At 40.7% G+C, this 21,581-nt stretch overlaps 1 protein-coding gene across 3 annotated transcripts in view; it reads left to right on the forward strand.

The window, feature by feature from the left end:
* kif21a (kinesin family member 21A) overlaps nt 1-21,581 on the forward strand; it is a 133,371-nt gene that overhangs the window by 71,463 nt on the left and 40,327 nt on the right. For all 3 annotated transcript variants that reach the window (XM_078553524.1, XM_078553526.1, XM_078553525.1), the window contains exons 17-22: nt 5,427-5,495; nt 7,371-7,588; nt 11,114-11,261; nt 13,126-13,317; nt 16,528-16,629; nt 18,039-18,204. In XM_078553524.1, the coding sequence (XP_078409650.1) occupies nt 5,427-5,495; nt 7,371-7,588; nt 11,114-11,261; nt 13,126-13,317; nt 16,528-16,629; nt 18,039-18,204 (895 nt within the window). The remainder of the gene's footprint in view (nt 1-5,426; nt 5,496-7,370; nt 7,589-11,113; nt 11,262-13,125; nt 13,318-16,527; nt 16,630-18,038; nt 18,205-21,581) is intronic.

Consider the following 21,581-nt stretch of genomic DNA (forward strand, 5'->3'; position numbering starts at 1 on the left):
CAGGAAACAGGGTAGGCATAAATGGGTCATTTTCTGGTTGGCAAGATGTAACAAATGGTGTGCCACAGGGATCAGTGCTGGGGCCTCAACTTTTTACAATTTTTATATAAATGACTTGGATGAAAAGACCAAAGGTATGGTTGCTAAATTTGCTGATGACACAAAGATAGTTAGGAAAGTAAGTTGTGAAGGGGACATGAGGCTACAAAGGGGCATAGATAGTTTAAGTGAGTGGGCAAGGATCTGACAAATGGAGTGTAATGTGGGAAAATATGAAATCCTCCATTTTGGCAGGAAGAATAAAAAAAAGAAGCATATTACCCACATGGTGAGAGATTGCAGAGCTCTGAGATGCAGAGGGATCTGGTGTCCTAGTGCATGAATTGCAAAAGGTTAGTATACAAGTAAAGCAAGTAATTAAGGCCAACAATGTTGTTATTTATTGCGGGAGGGAATGTGAGACCACATCTGGAGTACTGTGTACAATATTGGTCTCCTTATTTAAGGAAGGATGTAAATGCATTAAAAGCAGTTCAGAGAAGATTTATTAGACGAATCCCTGGAATGGGAGGGTTGTCTTATGAGGAAAGTTTGGACAGGTTATGCTTGCATCCGCTGGAGTTTAGAAGAGTAAGAGGTGACTTGACTGAAATATATAAGATCTTAAGGAGTCTTGACAGGTTGATTGTGGAAATGATGTTTCCTCTTGTGGGAGAATCTAGAATGAGGATTCAGTGTTTCAAAATAAGGGGTTGCCCCTTTAAGATAGAAATGAGAATTTTTATTTTTCAAAGCACGTCATGATCTTTGGAACTCTTCCTCAAAAAGCTGTGGGAAATAGCCTCTTTGAATATTTTTAAGCCAAAGGTTGTTAGATTTTTGATAAAGTGGTGAAAGGTTATAGGGGGTAGGCGTGATTGTTGGGAAATTCGATCAGCCATGATCTTATTGAATGGCGGAGCAGGCTCAAGGGGCCATGTGGCCTGCCCCTGCCCTTGCTCTTGCCCTTGCTCTTGCTGTTAATTAGTACATTCGTATGAAGCTTCTTGTTTTCAAGTATCCCTGGTGCTGCTCCTGGCATGTTCTTCTATACTCATTGAACCAGGGTTGGTCACCTGACTTAATCGAAATGGTAGGGCAAGCGATATGCTGGCCCATAAAGTTACATTGCAATGGAATACAATTCTGCTGCTGATGACCCACAGTGCCTTATGGTTGCCCAGTTTTGAGCTGCTAGATCTATTCTAAATCTATCCCATTTAGCACTGTACACTGCAACACATCCTGATCATGAGTGTCCTTGCTGTGAAGCCAAGACTTTGTCATCTTAAAAACTACACAGTGGTCATTTCTGTCAATATTGCTATGGATTGATTCATCTACGACAGATCGATTGGTGAAGACGAGGTCAAGGCTTTCACTCGTATTGACGCTCTCTCCACCTGAAGACTCCTTTCAGAAAACAGCTACAAATTTCAGTGTTAAGTTATTTATGATGAAATGCTGCTCCATATTTTGTTCAACTTGCAGTTCATCTGTTAAATTATATAAAGAGATTCGTGATACCTTCTTGCAAAATTAGAGGTGTCAGTTTTGTTGTGTAAAAATCATTTCCTCATTTTTAAAAAATTTATTCACGGGATGTGGGCTTCACTGGCTGGGCCAGCGTTTATTGCCCATCTCTAATTGCCCTTGAGAAGGTGGTGGTGAGCTGCCTTCTTGAGCCACTGTAGTCTATGTGGTGTAGGTACACCCACAGTGCTGTTAGGAAGGGATTTTGACTCAGCGACAGTGAAGGAACGGCGATATATTTCCAAGTTAGGATGGTGAGTGACTTGGAGGGGAACTTCCAAGCGGTGGTGTTCCCATCTATCTGCTGTCCTTGTCCTACTAGATGGTAGTGGTTGTGGGTTTGGAAGGTGCTGTCTAAGGAGACTTGGTGAATTCCTGCAGTGCATTTTGTAGATGGTACACACTGCTACTACTGTGCGTTGGTGGTGGAGGAAGTGAATATTTGTGGATGTGGTGCCAGTCAAGCAGGCTGCTTTGTCCCGAACGATGTCAAGCTTCTTGAGTGTTGTGGGAGCTGCACTCATCCAGGCAAGTGGGGAGTATTCCATCACATTCCTGACTTGTGCCTTTGTTATGTCACAGCAGTTGTTAAAGGCTGAGTTATTTAAAATCCCAGAGGGAAATAAAACAACTGTCATAACCTATACTTTCAATTGTTACTTTTGAGATGCAGCTCGGAATTCAGGAATAAAACGAATAGGCCTTGAGAGGTTTTTTATATAAACTAAATTAAACATTTATTAATTTAACAACAAATTTAAACACATACACATGTCTACAAATTACTGTCATAATAACTTTTAAACAAATCCCCAAATTAATCACTCCCAGGTAAATACCTTCAAGGCAACAACAGCCCATAGACTTTAAACAGACACCAGGCAATGCATGTTTTATCTTACAGATTCAAAGTGAGGTCCCTTTCAATTTGTTTCCTTTGCAGACAGTTGTACGCTTACAGGCAGCTTAGATCTCACATGCCTCTAACTTCCACACACAAAACTCTTCTGTATATACCTAGGCTTCCCTTTGAATGTAAATTCTCATTGTATCGCCAGGCCCCCTTCTAACAATAAACCCCTTTCAGAGTACCAATTTTATGAGTAATATAAACACGTTGCTTGGTGTCACCTAGCTAGGTGCAAGATTTCACCTCCAGTCTTTGGCTTATTCAACAAAATGCAAATGCACCCTTTACCTTACTGTTTACGTCCCAAAACTATACATCAAAGCACCCAGGCTAGCTGGTTTTAATCCAGTTAAAACACACACACACACAGACCCTTCTACAAGTTCAATTTAAAATAATTTTCAATAATATATACATTAATGTCATCATGACAGCCTTGTAGATGGTGCACAGTCTTTGGGGAGTCAGGATGTGAGTTACCCGTCACAGGATTCCTAGCCTTTGACCCGCTCTTGTAGCCACAGTATTTATTGACTAGTCCAATTCAGTTTCTGGCCAATGGTAGTCCCCAGGATGTTAATAGTGGGGGATTTAGTGATGGTAATGCCATTGGCTATCAAAGGATGATGGTTATATTCTCTCTTGTTGGAGATGGCCATTGCCTAGCACTTGTGTGGTGTGAATGTTACTTGCCACTTATCAGCCGAAGCTTGGATATTGCCCAGGTCTTGCTGCATTTGGACATGGATTGCTTCAGTATCTGAGGAGTTGCATATGATGCTGAACATTGCAGTCATCAGCGAAAATCCCCATTTCTGACCTTAGGATGGAAGGAAGATCATTGATGAAGCAGCTGAAGATGGTTGGACCTAGGGCACCACCCTGAGGAACTCCTGCAGTGATGTCCTGGCACTGAGATGACTGACCTCCAACAACCACAACCATCTTCCTTTGTGCTAGGTATGACTCCAACCAGTGGAGAATTTTCCCCCGATTCCCATTGACTCCAGTTTTGCTAGGGCTCCTTGATGCCACGTTCGGTCAAATGTGGCCTTGATGTCAAGGACAGTCACTCTCACCTCACTTCTGGGGTTCAGCTCTTTTGTCCATGTTTGAACCAAGGCTGGAATGAGGTCAGGATCTGAGTGGCCCTTGTGGAACCCAAACTGGGCTTCAATGAGCAGGTTATTGCTAAGAAAGTGCCACTTGATAGCACTGTTGATGACCCCTTCCATTACTTTACTGATGATCAAGAGTAGACTGATGGGTGGTAATTGGCCGGGTTGGATCTGCCCTGCCTTTTGTGTACAGGACATACATGGGCAATTTTCCACATAGCCAGGTAGATGCCAGTGTTGTAGCTGTACTGGAACAGCATGGCTTGGGGTGCAGCAAGTTCTGGAGCACAAGTCTTCAGTACTATTGCCAGAATATTGTCAGGGTCCATAGCCTTTGCAGTATCCAATGCTTTTAGCCGCTTCTTGATGCAACATGAGGTGAACTGAATTTGCTGAAGATTGGCATCTGTGATGCTGGGACCTCCGGAGGAGGCTGAGATGAATCATCCACTCGGCACTTCTGGCTGAAGATTGTAGCAAATGCTTCAGCTTTATCTTTTGCACTGATGTGCTGTGCCATTGGAGCTATTGCAAAAAAAAAAATCTACGCTTTCTAATTGCCTTCTGTATTCCAAGGGTAAGCGCAGAAATATAAGTGTTAGTGTAAAATTACTTGGCTCACAATAATACAGGTCCATCTTTGTTCAAATGCATAGCATTCCCTTTCATGTGGGATTTGAGTAACCTCTCTTCCAGGCCTATTAATATACCTTGTGCATGTTGTCTACTAAGCATTCTGGATAGTTTGCTGAGTAAAATACAAAATAACAGACAACTTTTATCAATCAAGTGTTGCATTATCCAGCAATAAAACACTGATGCTTAGATTCTACCAAATCACTTACAGCATCGCCAAAGTTTATTTGGCCATATCGACTATGTACATCGTCCCTCATTCTGGATGTTGAGGAATAGGATGTCACTGTCAGTCTTGGTCTTTCATTCCTTCATCCGCTCTCTCTTCCCTGCACCCCCAAAGAGTAAAAGCAAAGTGGTTCATTCAGAACCAATCTACAATCATAGAAAATGCTTCATAAGGTATTTGCATGTTTGGTGGCGGCCAGAACAAGGCACTATTGTAGGAAGAGGAGGGTCATTACCCCGGCATTTAATATTTTATGTCACTAGATTTGTGCAAAATTGTACATTTTGTTAAATATTATTACAATAAGGAAACCTTGCCTAAACATGAAAAAGTATATATATGCATGTGTGTATCAGCTATGGCTCAGTTGGTAGCATTCTCTCCTCTGAGTCAACAGGCTCCAGCTTCAAGTGCTACTCTAGGACTCAAGCAAAAAAAAATTAAAAATCAAGGCTGACATTACAGTGCAATACTGAGAGAGAGCTGTATTTTTGGCAATGCCATCTTTCAGATGAGATGAGATGTCTACACTTTGAGGTGTCTGTAAAAGATTCCATAGCACTATTTTGAAGAAGAGCAAGGGAGTTATCACCTAGCCTGGCCAATATTAATCCTTCAATCAGCATTATAAAGACAGATTATCTGGCCATCATTGTATTGCTGCGGTGGGAGCATGCTGTGCTGTGTTTCCTACATTACAACAGTAATTGCATTTCAAAAGTTAAGCACTTTGAGATGTCCAGTAGTTGTGAAAGGCACTATATAAATGCATTTTTTTAATATATAACTAGTTGGGAAATTAAGCACAACCCCCATGCCGCTGATTTTATGTCCTGATCTATTTTACTTTAGTAGGCAAGGCTCTTTTGTAGCTGATCTTGCTTTTTACTTGTTTGGAACATAGATTTTCTTTCCCTTCTCACACTTAATTTTAAGTTTATTTTTCTTTTCAAACTTTCAGCATCAAATGAAACTTTTGGAAGCTAAAAAGCGGCAACAAGAAATAATCCTACGGCGAAAAACTGAGGAGGTGAGGCAATGTTCATTATTTGTGCTTGCATAAGTCAAAATAATAATGGTTCAGATTTTGCAGTCATAATGACAACAAATCGTCATCTTTTCCAATCATTATTCTTCTGAAGCTGACAGTCATTACAGGAGTCCACATGTGCCCAGTTAAACATGGTAATCCAGAAGTTACTGCCAGTAGAAAGTGCACTGTTGAAGCCCCTGCAGACTGAAATCACATTGAAATTATTTAACTGATGAGAATTTGCCCTTATTAGCTATTAGTTTCGCTATAAAACCTTTGAAAAAGTTGTACCTTGTTGAATGAGGTGTACTGGGGTTTTAGTGGTGTACTAAATTCATATTTACTGATGAAAAGCCTTTCTGGCCCCGAAAAATAAATGTTATATTTGCAGAATGTCAAATTTCTCTATAATGAAATTCCATATTTTAAGAATACCTAAGTTTTTGATATTTCAGCTTTCACTTTAATCCTATGTTTATGCCCCAATCAGTTATTTGGCTCTGTAAAATATATAAAATGTGACGGATAATTGGTGCATTTTACTTGTTTTCTGTCAGTCAGAACTCATTACTGTGGTTGGATGCTTACCCTGCTTGATGCCATCACTGTTGCTGGATGCCTGGAGATCCCCTTGACTTGGCACCAGATTTAAATTAACATCTGGAAACATAGGTACCACGGAGAGTGCCAGATCTCTCTCTCCAGTTTTTCCCCAGTGTCAGTGACAAGTGCCATAGCTTTGCTGACCACAAAATCCGAGCCATTACATTATCCCAAAAATCTATCAGAAGCTTCAAACATTAGTCTTGATTGCAACAGTGGAAATGTTGAACAGTTATGTTAGAATTAATTCCAGTGGTGCATAAATGATACCACCAGTTTAACAGGCTACAAAAACCTCAAACTTGCAATTCAGGCCATTCATGGAGCAATAGGCATGGAAATAGCCCTAACTTCAATTCCTGTGCAGTGAATGTGAATGAAGTTATAAATAAATTATTACTTTTACAATGTGGATTTCAGTGTTGAAGGAAATACTCGCCTGTGTCCAGTGTGAAGAAACCATTGCTATTTTCTAATTGAAAATTGTGTCTCAGTTGTATAAGATGCTGTGTTTCTCGCAATTATTATTTATTTTTGCAGGGTAATTAGCATTGAATCACAAGGAAGAGTAGTTCATAGGTATAATCTTATTCCAGAGCAGATCTTTATATAAGTGTAACCTGGAGCTAATAGCTGAACTTGACATTCTTGTTATATTAAGAAACTTGGAATAACGTGCTCATTTTAAAGAGGTTTGTCCACATTTTAGATTGTATTTTCTTTACTGCAGACCATTTTAAATTCTGGAAATACTAACCAGGTGCTTACAAAAAACTTACAGGTGAGCTGATCCAGATGACCAGCAAAAAAAAAGGTTTAGAGGATGACCAAAATGATTTCAGGCCTCGGAAGAAATTATGAAGAAATGTTCAATTACCTAATTTACCTTTAGTAGAGAAAATCTCCCGGAATGGGGGTGAAGGCTGGGGGAGGGGCATGAGACAATCTTCAAAATAATAAAGTTTATGTAAGGTTGGAATGAGCAAGCTCAAACTTGAGCAGTGGACATAAGTGGCTGTCAATATGTCCGTTCCATGTGTTAGTGTGATTGACTGCATTGATATATCATGGTCTGTATTGGCTTATGTTGTCAGTTATTTTATGTTGAAATGCTGGAGATTAAAGTGGTGGTGTGATTTAACTGCCTACACTTATTGTTTGTTTGGATAATTATGGTTATGTTGGAGCCATAATTGTTTAAAATCAGTTTTGAAGTCTTATATATATAGCATCTTTTCTGCTCAAAATGTGCAATATTATTATCTTTAGGTTACAGCCCTTCGAAGACTATCAAAGCCGATGTCAGATAAAGTAGCTGGGAGAGTGAGTCGTAAATTGAGCTTACCAGACCCTATTTCAGAGCCGCCATCCCACATGAGCATTTATGAACATGACCGATCAACTGCTCACTTCACTGGCCCACATAAAGGGAGAGCTCTTACTTCTCGGATGCTGGCTACTTCAGCAGACAAAGCAAATGGAATGAGGTACTTTTTGTGTTATTTTCAGCCTTTAAACTTTCTAAATGAAGAACAAAGCAACCACACATAACATATTTGTAAATTTTTAAATTGCCAGAGCTCCCAAAATTGTTTAAAGCACCATGTGGTAATGTGAACAGACCAGAAATATTCTGGTTTTAGCTCCTAGCCTGTGCTAATCAGTTCATTTTCACCCAGGGTGGCTGTGGAGATGATAACTTTAGATCATGCCCTGGCTATAGGAGAGGAGAATCAATCTAGATTCTCGCTGCTGGTTGCTATCTAACATGATGCATGGGGGAGTGTAGGATAAGACTTTACTGATGACCTTATAGTTAAGCAGCAGGATCCCACTAACAGCACAAGGTGAATAACCAATTGATCCATTTTAGGCAGTGTTGACTGAGGAGCAAATGTTGGTCAGACCACTGAACTCCCTGTTCCTCAGTGACATGACAAGCAACTCCGAGGGAGGTGGGGCTTCATTTTAATGTACCATTTGTAAGATGTTGCCTCTGATGCAGTAATCTCAGTATTGCACCAATTTGACACTCATAGCCACCAGCTTAGACACTACCCCTAACCTTGGAGGTTAGCATAGATTTTGAATCAGCATACTGTGAGTCACTGGGCATGAATGGGCTACAACCAGGCCAAGGTAAAAGGTTCTGTTGAAGGGTCATGAGGACTCAAAACATCAACTCTTTTCTTCTCCGCCGATGCTGCCAGACCTGCTGAGTTTTTCCTGGTAATTCTGTTTTTGTCAAGGTAAAAGGATAGTTCATTCACTAGCTCATCCAAGGATAAGTTGGGGGACAAGCCTTTCAGCAAAGAACTCGGATGAGGACCTCGTTGGAGTGGCATACAGGAGAGTACTGAATGGGTTTGCATGCAGGGAGGTGCATTGGTTGACCTGCCAGATAATCTCCTTTCACTGTCGAGGAGCATGGAGGAATGCGGCTCTAACTTGGCAGAGGATATGACATGAAGCTGGCCCACTCTGCAACCTCTGCACCATCACCTTCTCATGCTGTAGACCCAAAGGCACTGTGATTGCTGCCCCCTGGTCCCGTACCTGTTACAGCCTTTGTGTGGACAGGTCACCTACTTCTGTGCCATCCCTGTGAGGATGGACAACGCTCTCTAGCAAATGCACCAAAATCCTTCCAAAACTACTCGAGTACTTGCAGGTACTTTTTAATCGAAGTTCCATAAAGTTTACTAAACTGTAATCAGGATGCCTGGCCCTTTAAATAATACTGCTGCAGGGTCCGTGTTGCTGCTTCACATGTTTTTTTCAGGAGTGGACAAAGTAGGCATAGTCAGAACCTGGTTGAAATCCTGACATCACAGCCTGTTGGCCTGTGCGGGTGCATGCAATGGACACATCTGTACGCTTTCAAATCAATAAAGAATGCAGCGTGGCCCACGCAGGTAGCAGCCCATAGCACTGGCTGTCTTGAGGAAGCAAGGGAGGCATCATGTGACTGAATTTCTCATCCAATGGCTTTTGTCTTCCCGTTATTTAAGTGGAGAAAATCTCTGCTCGCCCGGTACTGGCTCTTGGGCAAACAGTCTTTTCAATTTGGAGATTGGGTTCAAGAGAGCTGGTGGTGAAGTAGAAGCGTGTATTGTCACCTTACATGTGGAAACGGATTCTGCATTTTCAGGCGATGTCACTGAGGGAAACATGCAGATGGAAAAACAGGAAGAGGGTCTGTGGGAGACACCAGAGGTAACTGAAGGGAGGCAGGAAGAGAAGGCATTGCAGGTGATTCTCTGGCCATGACTGAATTGATAAGAATGGAACCACATGAGTGCAGTCTTACCTGGATGACAGTGGAAAGGAGTTGGAGGAAGACGGTGTGGTCAGCTGTGTCAAAGGCTGCTGACAGGTTGAAGGGCGAAGGGGGATTGTTTACCTTTGTTACAGTCCACTAGGGTGTTATTTATAACTTTGATAAGAGCCGTTTTGATACTGTGACAGGCCGAAAACCTGATTGGAGGGACTTCAGCATGGAGTTCTGGGAAAGATAGATATTGATTTGGGAGGTGACAGCACATGTTCATGGACTTTGGGGATGAAAGAGAGGTTTAGAGATGGAGCGGTTGTCTGCAAATATCGGGGTGGAGGGTCAAAGATTTGTTTTTTTCTGAAATGATGATGGTGGCAGATTTGAAGGAGTGGGGTCAGTAGCTGAGGAGGGCGACCATTTAACAGTATCAGCTAACATGGCAACCAGGAAGGGAAGATGGGTCGTCAGCAATTTAGTGGGAATAGGATTGAGGGTGCAGGAGGTAAACCTCGTGGACAGGATGAGCTTGAAGATGGAGAAAATAAAGACAAACGTGAAACAAAATCACTGTCATCCTGGAACCATGTGGTGGTTCTGAAAAATAGAAATTGAGGAATGATGTGTAGTGTGTACAATAGTGGAAATTAACACCATTAAGTATCTTTGCAAAGGGAAAACCTTTGGGTCAAATGTATTGGAAAGCCAAAGGGGTTTCATCTCGAGCTATAGAATATAAAAGCAAGGAAATACTGCAGTTATGTGGAATGCTGGTCCAGATCTCACTTTGGGCACTTGATTTTAGGAAGCTAGTTACTAGCCTTGGAAGGAGTCCAGGAGCAATTCACAACTTTGGTTTCTGAGATATAAGGACTAGGCATTTATGAGAAGTTAAGTGAATTCTCATTCCATGGAGGAGAAGTGCTCCAATTGAAATGTTAGAAAGAAAAAAATTGGCCAGGTAGATAATTAATTATACTAGACCCTTCCATCTACTAAAGGAGCCTAGAACAAGGGAGCAAAAGGACATTATAACTAATTTTTAAAAAATTCATTCATGGAATGTGGGCGTTGCTGGCTAGGCCAGCATTTATTGTCCACCACTAATTGCCCTTGGGAAGGTGGTGGTGAGCTGTCTTCTTGAACCGCTGCAGTCCGTGTGGCATAGGTACACCCACAGTGCTGTTAGGGATGGAGTTCCAGGATTTTGACCCAGCCACAGTGAAGAAACAGTGATATATTTCCAAGTCAGGGTGGTGTGTGGCTTGGAGGGAAAACTTCCAGGTGGTGGTGTTCCCAGGCATCTGCTGCCCTGTCCTTCTAGATGGTAGCAGTTGTGGGTTTGGAAGGTGCTGTCTAAGGAGCCTTGGTGAGTTCCTGCAGTGCGTATTGTAGGTGATACACACTGTTGCCACTGCGTCAGTGGTGGAGGGAGTGAATGTTTGTGGATGGGTGCCAATCAACTGGGCTGCTTTATCTTGGATTGTGTGGAGCTTCTCGCATGTTGTTGGAGCTGCACTCATTCAGGCAAGTGGAGAATATTCCATCACACTCGTTTCTTGTGCCTTGTAGATGGTGGACAGGCTTTGGGGAGTCAGGAGGTGAGTTACTCACTGCAGGTATCCTATCCTGGCCTAGCCTAACCAAATAACAGCAGTGACTACCAATTTTAAATAAATTTGTACATAAGATCATATGAAATTGTGTGGGCTAACAACTCAAATCTGACCAATTGCAGGAAGAGTTACCAGAGGAAAATTACAAGTAGATATACATCAAGAGCAGCAAGAATGAAATGGCAGTCACTTGAACGTAGAGTTACTGAAATCATCATGCAAAGGATGACTATTGCCAACATGGAAGCTGATATGAATCGACTTCTCACGGTAAGAACAATCTCCCCTTCCCTTCCCTGTTGCCTGCCTTCCTTCCATCTCCCCACAACTTGAAAATTAGAAATGAAAGTATCCTTTTACAGAAAATACTATCCAGCTAGGTTAACTGATGCTTTTTTTTCTTTTACACTTGGCAAAACAACAGAATGATGTCCACTTAAGTGCTAAATTTTCTATATTTCTATTTCTGTTTAACTACACTTCTGTATGGTACTTGTCTTTTTGTTTGAAGTTGACACAATAATCTAATAAATCTGTTATAATTTGACGGCGGTGGAGTAGTGGTATTGTCACTGGACTAGTATTCCAGAAACCCAGGGGACCTGGGTTCAAATCCCACCACGGCAAATGGTGAAACTTGAATTCAATAAAAATCTGGATTATAAATCTGATGACCACAAAACCATTGCCGATTGTCAGAAAAATCCATCTGGTTCACTAATGCTCTTTAGGGAAGGAAACCTGCCGTCCTTGCCTGGCCTACATATAACTCCAATACGGTTGACTCTTAAATGTCCTCTGAACAAGGGCAGTTAGGGATGGGCAATAAATGCTGGCCTATCCAGCGGCGCCCACACCCCATGAACGAATAAAGAGAATGATTAATAAGCTATCACTAACTATATGTTGCTTTCAGAAATCATTCTTGTAATGAGGTGTATTAATTGTAGTATGAAAGCAGCTGGTAAAAGTGTCATCAAAATAAGTCAAATTTATGAAGTCTCTACCACTGTTTTTTCTTTTGTTATTTGTTCATTGAATGTGAGTGTCACGGGCAAGGTCAACATTTGTTGCCCATCCCCAATTGCCCTTGAGGTGGTGGAGGTGAGCTTCCTTCTTGAACCACTGCAGATCATGTGATGCAGGTACACCCACAGTGCTGATAGGAAAGGCATTCCAGGGTTTTGTCCCAATGATTGTGAAGGAATGGTGATAGAGTTCCATGTCAGGAAGGTGTGTGGCATGGAGGGGAACCTGCGGGTAGTGGTGTTCCCATGCGTCTGCTAACTGGGTGGTAGAGTTGTGAGTTTGAAAGGTACTGTCGAATTTGAACTGACTACCTTGCCAGCTATTTTTAACAATTTAAGTTATACTGGCAATTTGAGGTTGGTGAGCAGTGTTTTTGTGTGTTGAATATTTACCTAGTTTGAAGATGCAAAAGGCAGGTATCATGTATTTGATGTAAACAGACACTGAAACTGACAATTCTGTTAGCATTCCTTTAAAAGAAACTGTAGTTTTGTTGCTGTACTACAGCTGTGCCAATACATTTGTCTTCATTTTTCTTTTGCCCCTCCTATGTGCCAACAATACTTTGCATGTTCTCTTGAATGTTTTGGCCTCCCTAGTGTGCCCCGTCCCCCCAACCCCCAACCACCTCAATGTTCTGTCTGTTATTTAGTTAACATTTTTGTTGAATGGTTGCAGTGGTGCTTTGAATTTTTCCTTATAATGCATTTGCTATCCTATCTCTCCATTCATAAATGTATTTTGTTTTCAAAAAATTGCAAAACCAGAGTTTGCAGGATGCTAATCATAATTCTCATGTGGGAGAATGGAAGATTAAGGCCTGCTACAGGTGAGGCCGGATCCTGCTGTCGTTCACAACTGGCTGACTGGTTGAGCAGAGTGGCATTGATGCTTTTCTTTATACATGTGTTTTCAATTTGTGTACAGTTGAAAAATGTACAAATCTCTGATAGTTTTGTGTACCATTGATCAGACACTAAACAAAGCCAGCAAGAACTTGCATTGAAATCAGTAGGATGAATATATTTACATGCTATATTTGAGAATGGAGTTGATTTCCTCAACTCTCTCAATGTTAACCATTTTCACTCTGTTTATGTTACAGCAACGTGAAGATTTGACCAGAAGACGTGACAAGTTGGATAGACGGAGAGAAAAATTTGTGCAAGAGTGTGTAGATGACAAAACAGTCCATAATATTAATGAGGAAACAGAGTCTTTGAGTGCAAATATTGATTACATTAATGACAGCATTTCAGAATGCCAGGCCAATATCATGCAGATGGAGGAAGCAAAGGCAAGCCAATTTTATAATTATTTCTTACTGTTGTATGTGTTAGGAAAATAAAAGACTCTAAAAATCTACACACAAATCTGACGACCCAAATGCATTGTATCATTCTGTCATGCCAGCGGAAAGAATAAATGTGTCCTATGTCACGTGTCTTCAGAGAACCCATAACTAATTATTGTCTGAACTAAAGTCAGACTGTACACTTAGCTGACAGTTGCCAGTATGACAATGTTAGCAACTTGCCCAAAGACTCTGCCTGTGGCTGCTGCAGTTCCCAGGCAGGTAGGGAGGGCTGCTAGGCCCGCCTGGAGTGCTTTCCTTTCAGCCCCCGGCTCCAAAGTCACGGGGAGGCTGCCTCTGTTGTCAGACTGCTTGTTCAACATCCAATCCTGGATGAGCCTCAATTTCCCCCGGTCATACAGTGGGAAGACTTAAACCATAGTAGCCATGTGCTACAAACTCTAACAATTCTACCAATTCATTTCCCTCTTTGACCACGGTCTCAGGGAGAACCAGAATTCATAATTTCCGCATCCTCTTTGACCTGGAGCTGTTTTTTCCACCCCATAACCTCCATCACAGGTTGTCTGCTTCCACCTCTAACAATGAGCACTCTGCCCTTATGTTAGCCCATTTGCTGTTCAAGCCTTCGTCCATCCTTTATAATTTCCAAATTCGATTATTGCAATACTCATCTGGTTTGTAGCTCATCTGAAAGTCAACCCCACTCCTCACAAGCCTTCACTGTGATCCATGTGTTTAAATCTCTTCAAGACCTCGCTCGTACCTTAGCCTCTAATCTCCTCAAACCTGACAACACTCCCACCCTTCCTTAACACTCTACATCAACTGATTGTACCTCCTGCCTCTCTTTACCATTGGTGATTGTGCTTTCAGTCAACTTGGGCCCAAGCTCTAGAATCCCCTTGAACCTCTCACCCTCTCCACGTTTTAAAAGTCCTCCTTTAAATTTACCTCTGACCAAATTCTTGGTCACCCCTCCTTTAACTCAGGATTTTTTTTTCCTTGCACTTCTAAAGAACCTTGGGACATTTTTGCTGTGTTAAATGTTCACACAAATGCAGGTCATTGTTATGCAAGTAAAATGAGCGCTACACTTAGTCGGCGTATTGGCACCCCTGGCTATGCTAACTAGTTTTTAGCAATCCCTGCAATGATGACTTTATTTATTTATGGGTTAAGTTTCACTTCAATATAAATTGCTGCCTTTTCATGCTGAAGCTGACAGAAAGGATGATGCATCGATTTGATATTTGGTGCTCCAGTAATAAAGATGGAAAGCAGTTATGAGCTTTGGGCTAGGTTCTAGAAGGCCCTTTACTGGGTAATATTTGTTAGTCTTCAGATTTCCTGTTCCCAGTACATTTAATTCATAGAAAAAAGGACATGTCTGTTGAGTAACAGTATCATCTAGTCAGCTATACTTAGCACTGGCAGGAGTATCAGCAGTCCAAAGGTTACAAAACATTTGTGCAATAACAGAACCCTGTTGTAGCCTATTATCAAAGCAACAGGGGCGATTAACCTGTTCAATTGCTAACACCTTGAAAATACAGTAAGAACACAATGGAAGATACCACTTCCACATTAGGAATGACCTTCAAGAATTTAAATAAAAACCCATTATCCTAAATTACCAGAGATCTTCAAGACCCTGAAAGACCGATCTTTTTCTGAGCTCTGTCTGCTGTGGTGGTAAAATGTTTTAAGTGATGCTTATTTTTAAGCAATTACTCTGTTTGTTATCAATATTCTTCCATAACTGGAAGGGCCCTTGGCATTTTTGCCTAGTTTACAAATTTATAAGTGCAAACCTTTTAAATAATGTTTTTAACCATTGTGAAATCACTATTTCTGCTGATACAGTTGAATAAAGCTTGTAGATCAAATATGGCATTGATGCATAATCCAGGTGGTGGAGATTTTACTGCAGTCACATAAATGTACAAAAGCAAAACACTGCAGGTGCTGTAAATTTGTAATGAAAACAGGAAATGTAGGCATTACTCAGCAGATCAGGTGGCATCTGTGGAGAGCGAAACAGTTAACAAAGGTCATCAACCTGAAAACATTGACTCTTGCTACTTCCTGCCACATTTGCTGAGTATTCCCAGAATTTTTTTTTAATTACATCGGAAATGTGTAAAAAAAAAAATCATGATTAATAGTCCCATGCACTCCACTTTCTCATTCATTCAGAGTTTTTCTTCTTTTTGTTTCCCTTGCCAAACCCCCCCACCAACTTTTGCTCTGGTCCCTCTCCTGCATGGATGTTCAATCTTCTCTGTTTCCCTCCCCCTACTTTTTTTTTATTTATCCATGGGATGTGGACGTCACAAGCTAGGCCAGCTCATTGCCCATCCCTAATTGCCCTTGAAGGTGGTTGCGAGCTGCCTTCTTGAACCGCTGCAGCCCATGTGGTATAGGTACACCCACTGTGCTGTTAGGGAGGGAGTTCCAGGATTTTGACCCAGTGACAGTGAAGGAATGGCGATATATTTCCAAGTCAGGATGGTGTGTGGCTTGAAGGGGAACTTCCAGGTGGTGGTGTTCCCATGTATCTGCTGCCCTTGTCCTTTTGGATGGTAGCGGTTATGGGTTTGGAAGGTGCTGCCTAAGGAGCCTTGGTGAGTTCCTGCAGTGCATCTTGTAGATGGTATGCACTGCTACCACTGTGCATCGGTGGTGGAGGGAGTCAGTGTTTGTGGATGGGATGCCAATCAAGTGGGCTGCTTTGTCCTGGATGGTGTCAAGCTTCTTGAGTGTTGTTGGCGTTGCACTCATCCAGGCAAGTGGAGAGTATTCCATCACACTTCTGACTTGTGCCTTGTAGATGGTGGACAGGCTTTGGGTAGTCAGGAGGTGAGTTACTCGCTGCAGGATTCCTAGCCTCTGACCTGCTCTTGTAGCCACAGTGTTTATCTGTCTAGTCCTGCTCAGTTTCTGGTTAGTGGTAACCCCCAGGATGTTCATAGTGACCACTCTGTTGTCGAATTGTGGGAAAAATAGTTTGCAATAAAATTGAGTGGAACAGTATACCATGTAACATATTTAAATATAAATTTTAGCTTTAATACAATAATGATAGCTATTTACAGTTTTACAGAAATGTTCAATGTAAGTAGCCTTCCCTCCTCCCACTGAACACTGCAAAAACTTGCAATGTTTTAAATTTCTTCTTGTCATCTCCAGGAGGAGGGGGGTACAGTGGACGTTTCAGCAGTAATCACTTCCTGCTCTTTGACAGAAGCTCGCTACGTATTGGATCACTTCCTCACCATGGCTATTAATAAGGTAAATTTGTGAGCAAAACCCTGATGGCTTATTTATTCTCCTCAATTAACCTGAACATACAGGCTAATGCTTCATCAAATAAAGGATAGCCATTGGTGGGTTTTATGTAGAAGTGTATATTGGAGCTATCCAGCACATTACTTCCAGGTGAAGTCTTAGTTTCAATATTGAAATTCTTCAAGTTGACCAATTCCATTGTTTGGTATAGCTTGCTATACCCTCTTTGTGATGAATAAAACAGAAACAAATTACTACAACCATCTCCTGTCAGTATTGGTTGGGCAGAGGCCCCATGTTCTAGCAGCACTAGATTCTAAGTAATTTGTAAACGTTTAATTTGGTGTTTGTGATTTGTTCTGAATGCATTTACTACTTTTCTCATCATCTCTCTGTTGTCTTGCCACCACTTGCTGCCCCTCCCCTGCTCTCAATTTTTTTGGGTCAATTATTTAAGATTTTATGCATTTTGGTATCAAATTTTGAGCTATATAGAATCAGCTTGCTGAGCAAGTAACGCACTTGCTCAAAATATTACTTAAAAAATTGTGTCACATGCTAATTGTGATTTAGCTTTGGGGAAAGCGTGTTAATTATTTGGATTTGTACAATTACTGGCTTGTAATTGGTATCATTTCTATCCTGTCTGTAGTGGAGCAAATTAGGATGGTTAAATAATGGTTGTACAAGACGGTCAGAAAATAGTGGCTGCACAATGGACACATTTTAATGTGCTACCTTACATACCTTTAATATGTAACTTGCATATTTAACATGTGGTGCATGTTATGTGTAGATCTTCTAATTTCTAGATCTGTCATGATTCCATTGTGGGTTTTGGTACTTGAACATAATAGTAAATTCCAAATTTAGATTGCTTCTATGCAAGGTTTGACTTGCAGATACTGTTAAAAGATATCAGTTTTTCAGGTTGAGCACAGCATTTTGGTATCCAGGATAAAAATAGGACATTAAACAATATTGGACTTGTTGGAACTTCTCACTGATAGATTTGTAATTGATATTAGCTTAGTAGTTCTAAGTACTTTGAAGCCTGAATTACTGGAGCTTTTGGAGTTAAGAATTTTAAAAATAGAATTTATATTGCATATTTTTTCCCCCCTAGAGGAGTCCTTGTGTTGAAGTCAGTTCTGATTATACTGGTTTTATCTGCCAGTAAAGAATTGATATGAACGTAGAGTAGGGAATACAAAATAAGTTTGCATGTTGATCTTGGACGGTTCTATACAGTTTCCATGAGGAAGACTAGGGTCTTGATTCTGAGGTGGAGGAATCAGTGGAGGGAAAAAAAATTTAGTTGAACTTGACCGTGACTTGGATATTTCTATTGCTTTAACTGCAATACTCTGCATTGTTGAAGAAAATCGAAAAAACGATTTATCTGGTCTTAGGGTCTCCAAGCTGCTCAGAAGGAATCTCAAATTAAGGTCCTAGAAGGCCGAGTGAAGCAAATAGAAATAAACAGTTCTACTCAAAACCAACTGCTGTTCCACATGTTGAAAGAGAAGGCTGAATTTAACCCAGAACTGGAAGCTTTACTTGGAAATGCTTTGCAAGGTAACTGTATGACTCTCATCTTCATAGTGGCATGCATATTTTATTTACAACGCATGATGTGATTTAGATTTGTTACGTATATTAGCTGGCATTTTGAATTAATGCTATTTGGAATGAATTTTTTTTAATATTATCTCATTTTGCAGTATGTGGGAAAAGCGTCGTTGATAAATCGGTCTTGGAAAATTTGTGGAAAAATATCTGACAAATATTTATAAACTAAATTTAGTGACTTAACCTATATCATTAATGCACTAATATAACAAATTGGCATTTATTCAATGGAGTAATGTTAAAAGATCAAAAGCATTTCCAATCTTTACAGCAAATTAGAAAGTGACTTTCTCAAGTTTCCCCAATTTGGAAGGATGTATCAATATGCTGTTGTCTTAAAACTGATGACCTGATGAGCAAGAACTTGATCATAGTCAGAACATCTGGAGAACACTGGAGTAGAGGAATTTTTTTATAGCAGGTGTAAGAAAATGAAAAATGGGAAAATGATAAAATATCCTGCGACTTGTGTGTATTGACAAGCAGATAGGTACATGGCAAAATTGACACACAAAGGGCCTGTCTGCCATCTTAATTTGAATGACGCAAACCAAACAACATTTTGAAGTCTTAAGTGTGCATGTCTAAGAAAAAGTCATATTACTACCTTTTTGTTTTGCAAGATTAAACCTTCAGAGGACCTAATCACAATTATCCCACATTAAATCTGAGTTTCTCATTTTTAGTCATTAAGTCTCATTTTAAAAAAAATATTCAAAAGTTTTGCAAACTACAGGTGACCCTGATGTTGGCTATCCAGAGTTTAGTCCTGCAAAGTTTTTTCTTACATATGCTTCCTTTAATAGGATAATGCTGATAGCCATTTGCCCAGATTACTTTTATTACAAAACAAACAATTTAGAAGACTTTCATCACTAAATTTAATTAGCAATTTCTTTGTAGTACAATCTTTCCTTCAAAAATTGGGATGGTCCAGTTGCCCAATTTGTGGACTTTACCTATAGTGACAAAATAATGGTCCAGAAACTCAGAACCGCTTAATCGGATTTTTGCTGTATGTTACAAATGACAATCTTGCTGCTGATGTCAGAATTCATAAACCATTAGAAATTTGTATGATGGAAGCCATCATTATAAACATGGGCTTTGTCACTAGACTCACAATACTTTGTTTTTTAAACTTCAATGTTTAATGTGGAAGCTAATTTTATACAACCATATATTCTGGAAAAAATATCATTTAAAATCCATGTTGCAGCATTGAGTATAATGAAAGCTTGAAAAAGAAAGGTGTTTTGAAGACTTTTCAATGCAGGCAGCTGAGATGGCTATGTTGAGGGGCAAGTCCATGTCCATATGCAGCAAGACCTGGAAAACATTCAAGCTTGGGCTGATAAGTGGCATGTAACATTCATGCTACACAAGTGCCAGACAATGACCATCTTCAGCAAGAAAAACCATCTCCCCATGACATTTCATGGCACTACCTTCACTGAATTCCCCACTATCAACATCCTGGGGGTTACCATTGACCAGAAACTGAACAGGACCAAGCATATAAATACTGTGGCTACAAGAGTGATAAGAGGCTGGGAATCCTGCAGCGCATAACTGACCTTCTAGCTCCCCAAAGCCTGTCCACCATCTACAAGACATCAACAAGACACCATCCGGGACAAAGTAGCCTGCTTGACCGGCACCCATCCACCAACTTAAACATTCACTCCCTCCACCACTGATGCACAGTGGTAGCACTGCATACTATATACAGGATGCACTGCAGCAACTCATCAAGACTCCTTCAACAGAACTTTCCAAACCCACAGACTCTATCATCTAGAAGGACAAGAGCAGCAGGCACATGGGAGCATCACCAACTGTAAGTTCCCCTCCAAGTGACACACCATTCTGACTTGAAACTATATCCCTGTTCCTTCCCTGTTAGTGGGTCAAAGTCCTGGAACTGTTATCTTAACACCACTGTGGGCATACCAACACCACATGGATTGCAGCGGTTCAACAAGACGGCTCACCACCACCTTCTCAAGGACAGTTAGGGATGGGCAACAAATGCTGGCCTTGCCAGCAATGCCCACATCCCATGAAAGAATTTGTTTTAAAAATGATAGAAGGAGCAGCTACCGATGGTGGAGTGGAGAGAAGGAGGTATCAGCCAATTTCCAGGGGTTTGTATAGATGAAGAAGGTCGTTGAGGAAAGGTGCAGCAAGGATAGATTTGGAAGAGAGAGCGAGGATCTTACATTATGATGCGAGCCAAAAAGTTCTGGATGAAATATAGTTTGTGGAAATGGGATGCCAATGTGAAGAGCATTGGAGAAATTAAGTGTTAACCAAATGCTACATCAGCAAGCATAGATCAAGGGCCAGTGGTGAAGAGGTTGAGATTGACGGAAAAAAGACCTCTGGCTCTTGGTGGGATCTGAATAAAGCTTTTAGGTTTTGCCACCATTTTGTTGGAGGAATTTATGGCTTCTGTAGCTTGTCCAGCACCATTTGGCTGAGTGTCTACGGTGAGGAATCTTTGGGTAATGAGGTACCAATTGGATACCACCTTTTTAGTCTCAGAAATCCAAATATAATTTGAAATCTGTCAACAATGTAAAAGAAAATGTACTTGACTCTCGGAGAATTCTTCAGGGGCATTAAGAGAATCAGGTTAATCTCTGGTTTGAAACTCACCTGTCCCGAAAAGGAAGGTTTCTGTTTGTATTTTCCTCTTCAAAACACAAAACTCACAATAAACCCCAAACCTCCATTTCTATCCATATCTTGTTCTATTATCAATTTTGGGTTTCTTTAATGATTGAATTTGTCTGGCTTTTTTATGAATGCGGGACATAGTTATTCAGTACTAATGTGTCTCTCATTCCCTGTGCAGTAGCATTGTTGGAGCATCGAGTTTTGCTTCTGACATGCACTCCCTCTTATTGGTATCTGTCAGTATCCCACAGAGTAAGATGAGTACCTTGCATCTGTTTCTAAATCTGTCCATATTCACCACCTTGGATTGTTAAAAGATCACTGAAGAGAAAGGGCTTTTGTTTAATGCATGAACTTAGCAATACATTCTCTATGCTCGTGAAACGTAACTTTTTTTCCCCCAAACAATGGGAATTACTCATCCTGATTTAAAATGTCTGGCATTGAACCTTGAATGGCCCACATTAATTATACAATTATCACAATTGCAGTGCATTATTTTATCCTGCAGAAAGGAAGAACCCAGTGCTTATGCTACCTACCATAATATCTTCAAGGTGTTTAAATTTTAAGTCCAATTTAGTTAAGGTTCATGATGCATCAATATTTGTTATCTATGAGCCCTGTGAACTGGAAGATAC

This window comes from Cetorhinus maximus, chromosome 12 (assembly GCF_964194155.1).
Source record: "Cetorhinus maximus chromosome 12, sCetMax3.hap1.1, whole genome shotgun sequence".
In the NCBI taxonomy this organism is placed as follows: Eukaryota; Metazoa; Chordata; class Chondrichthyes; order Lamniformes; family Cetorhinidae; genus Cetorhinus; species Cetorhinus maximus.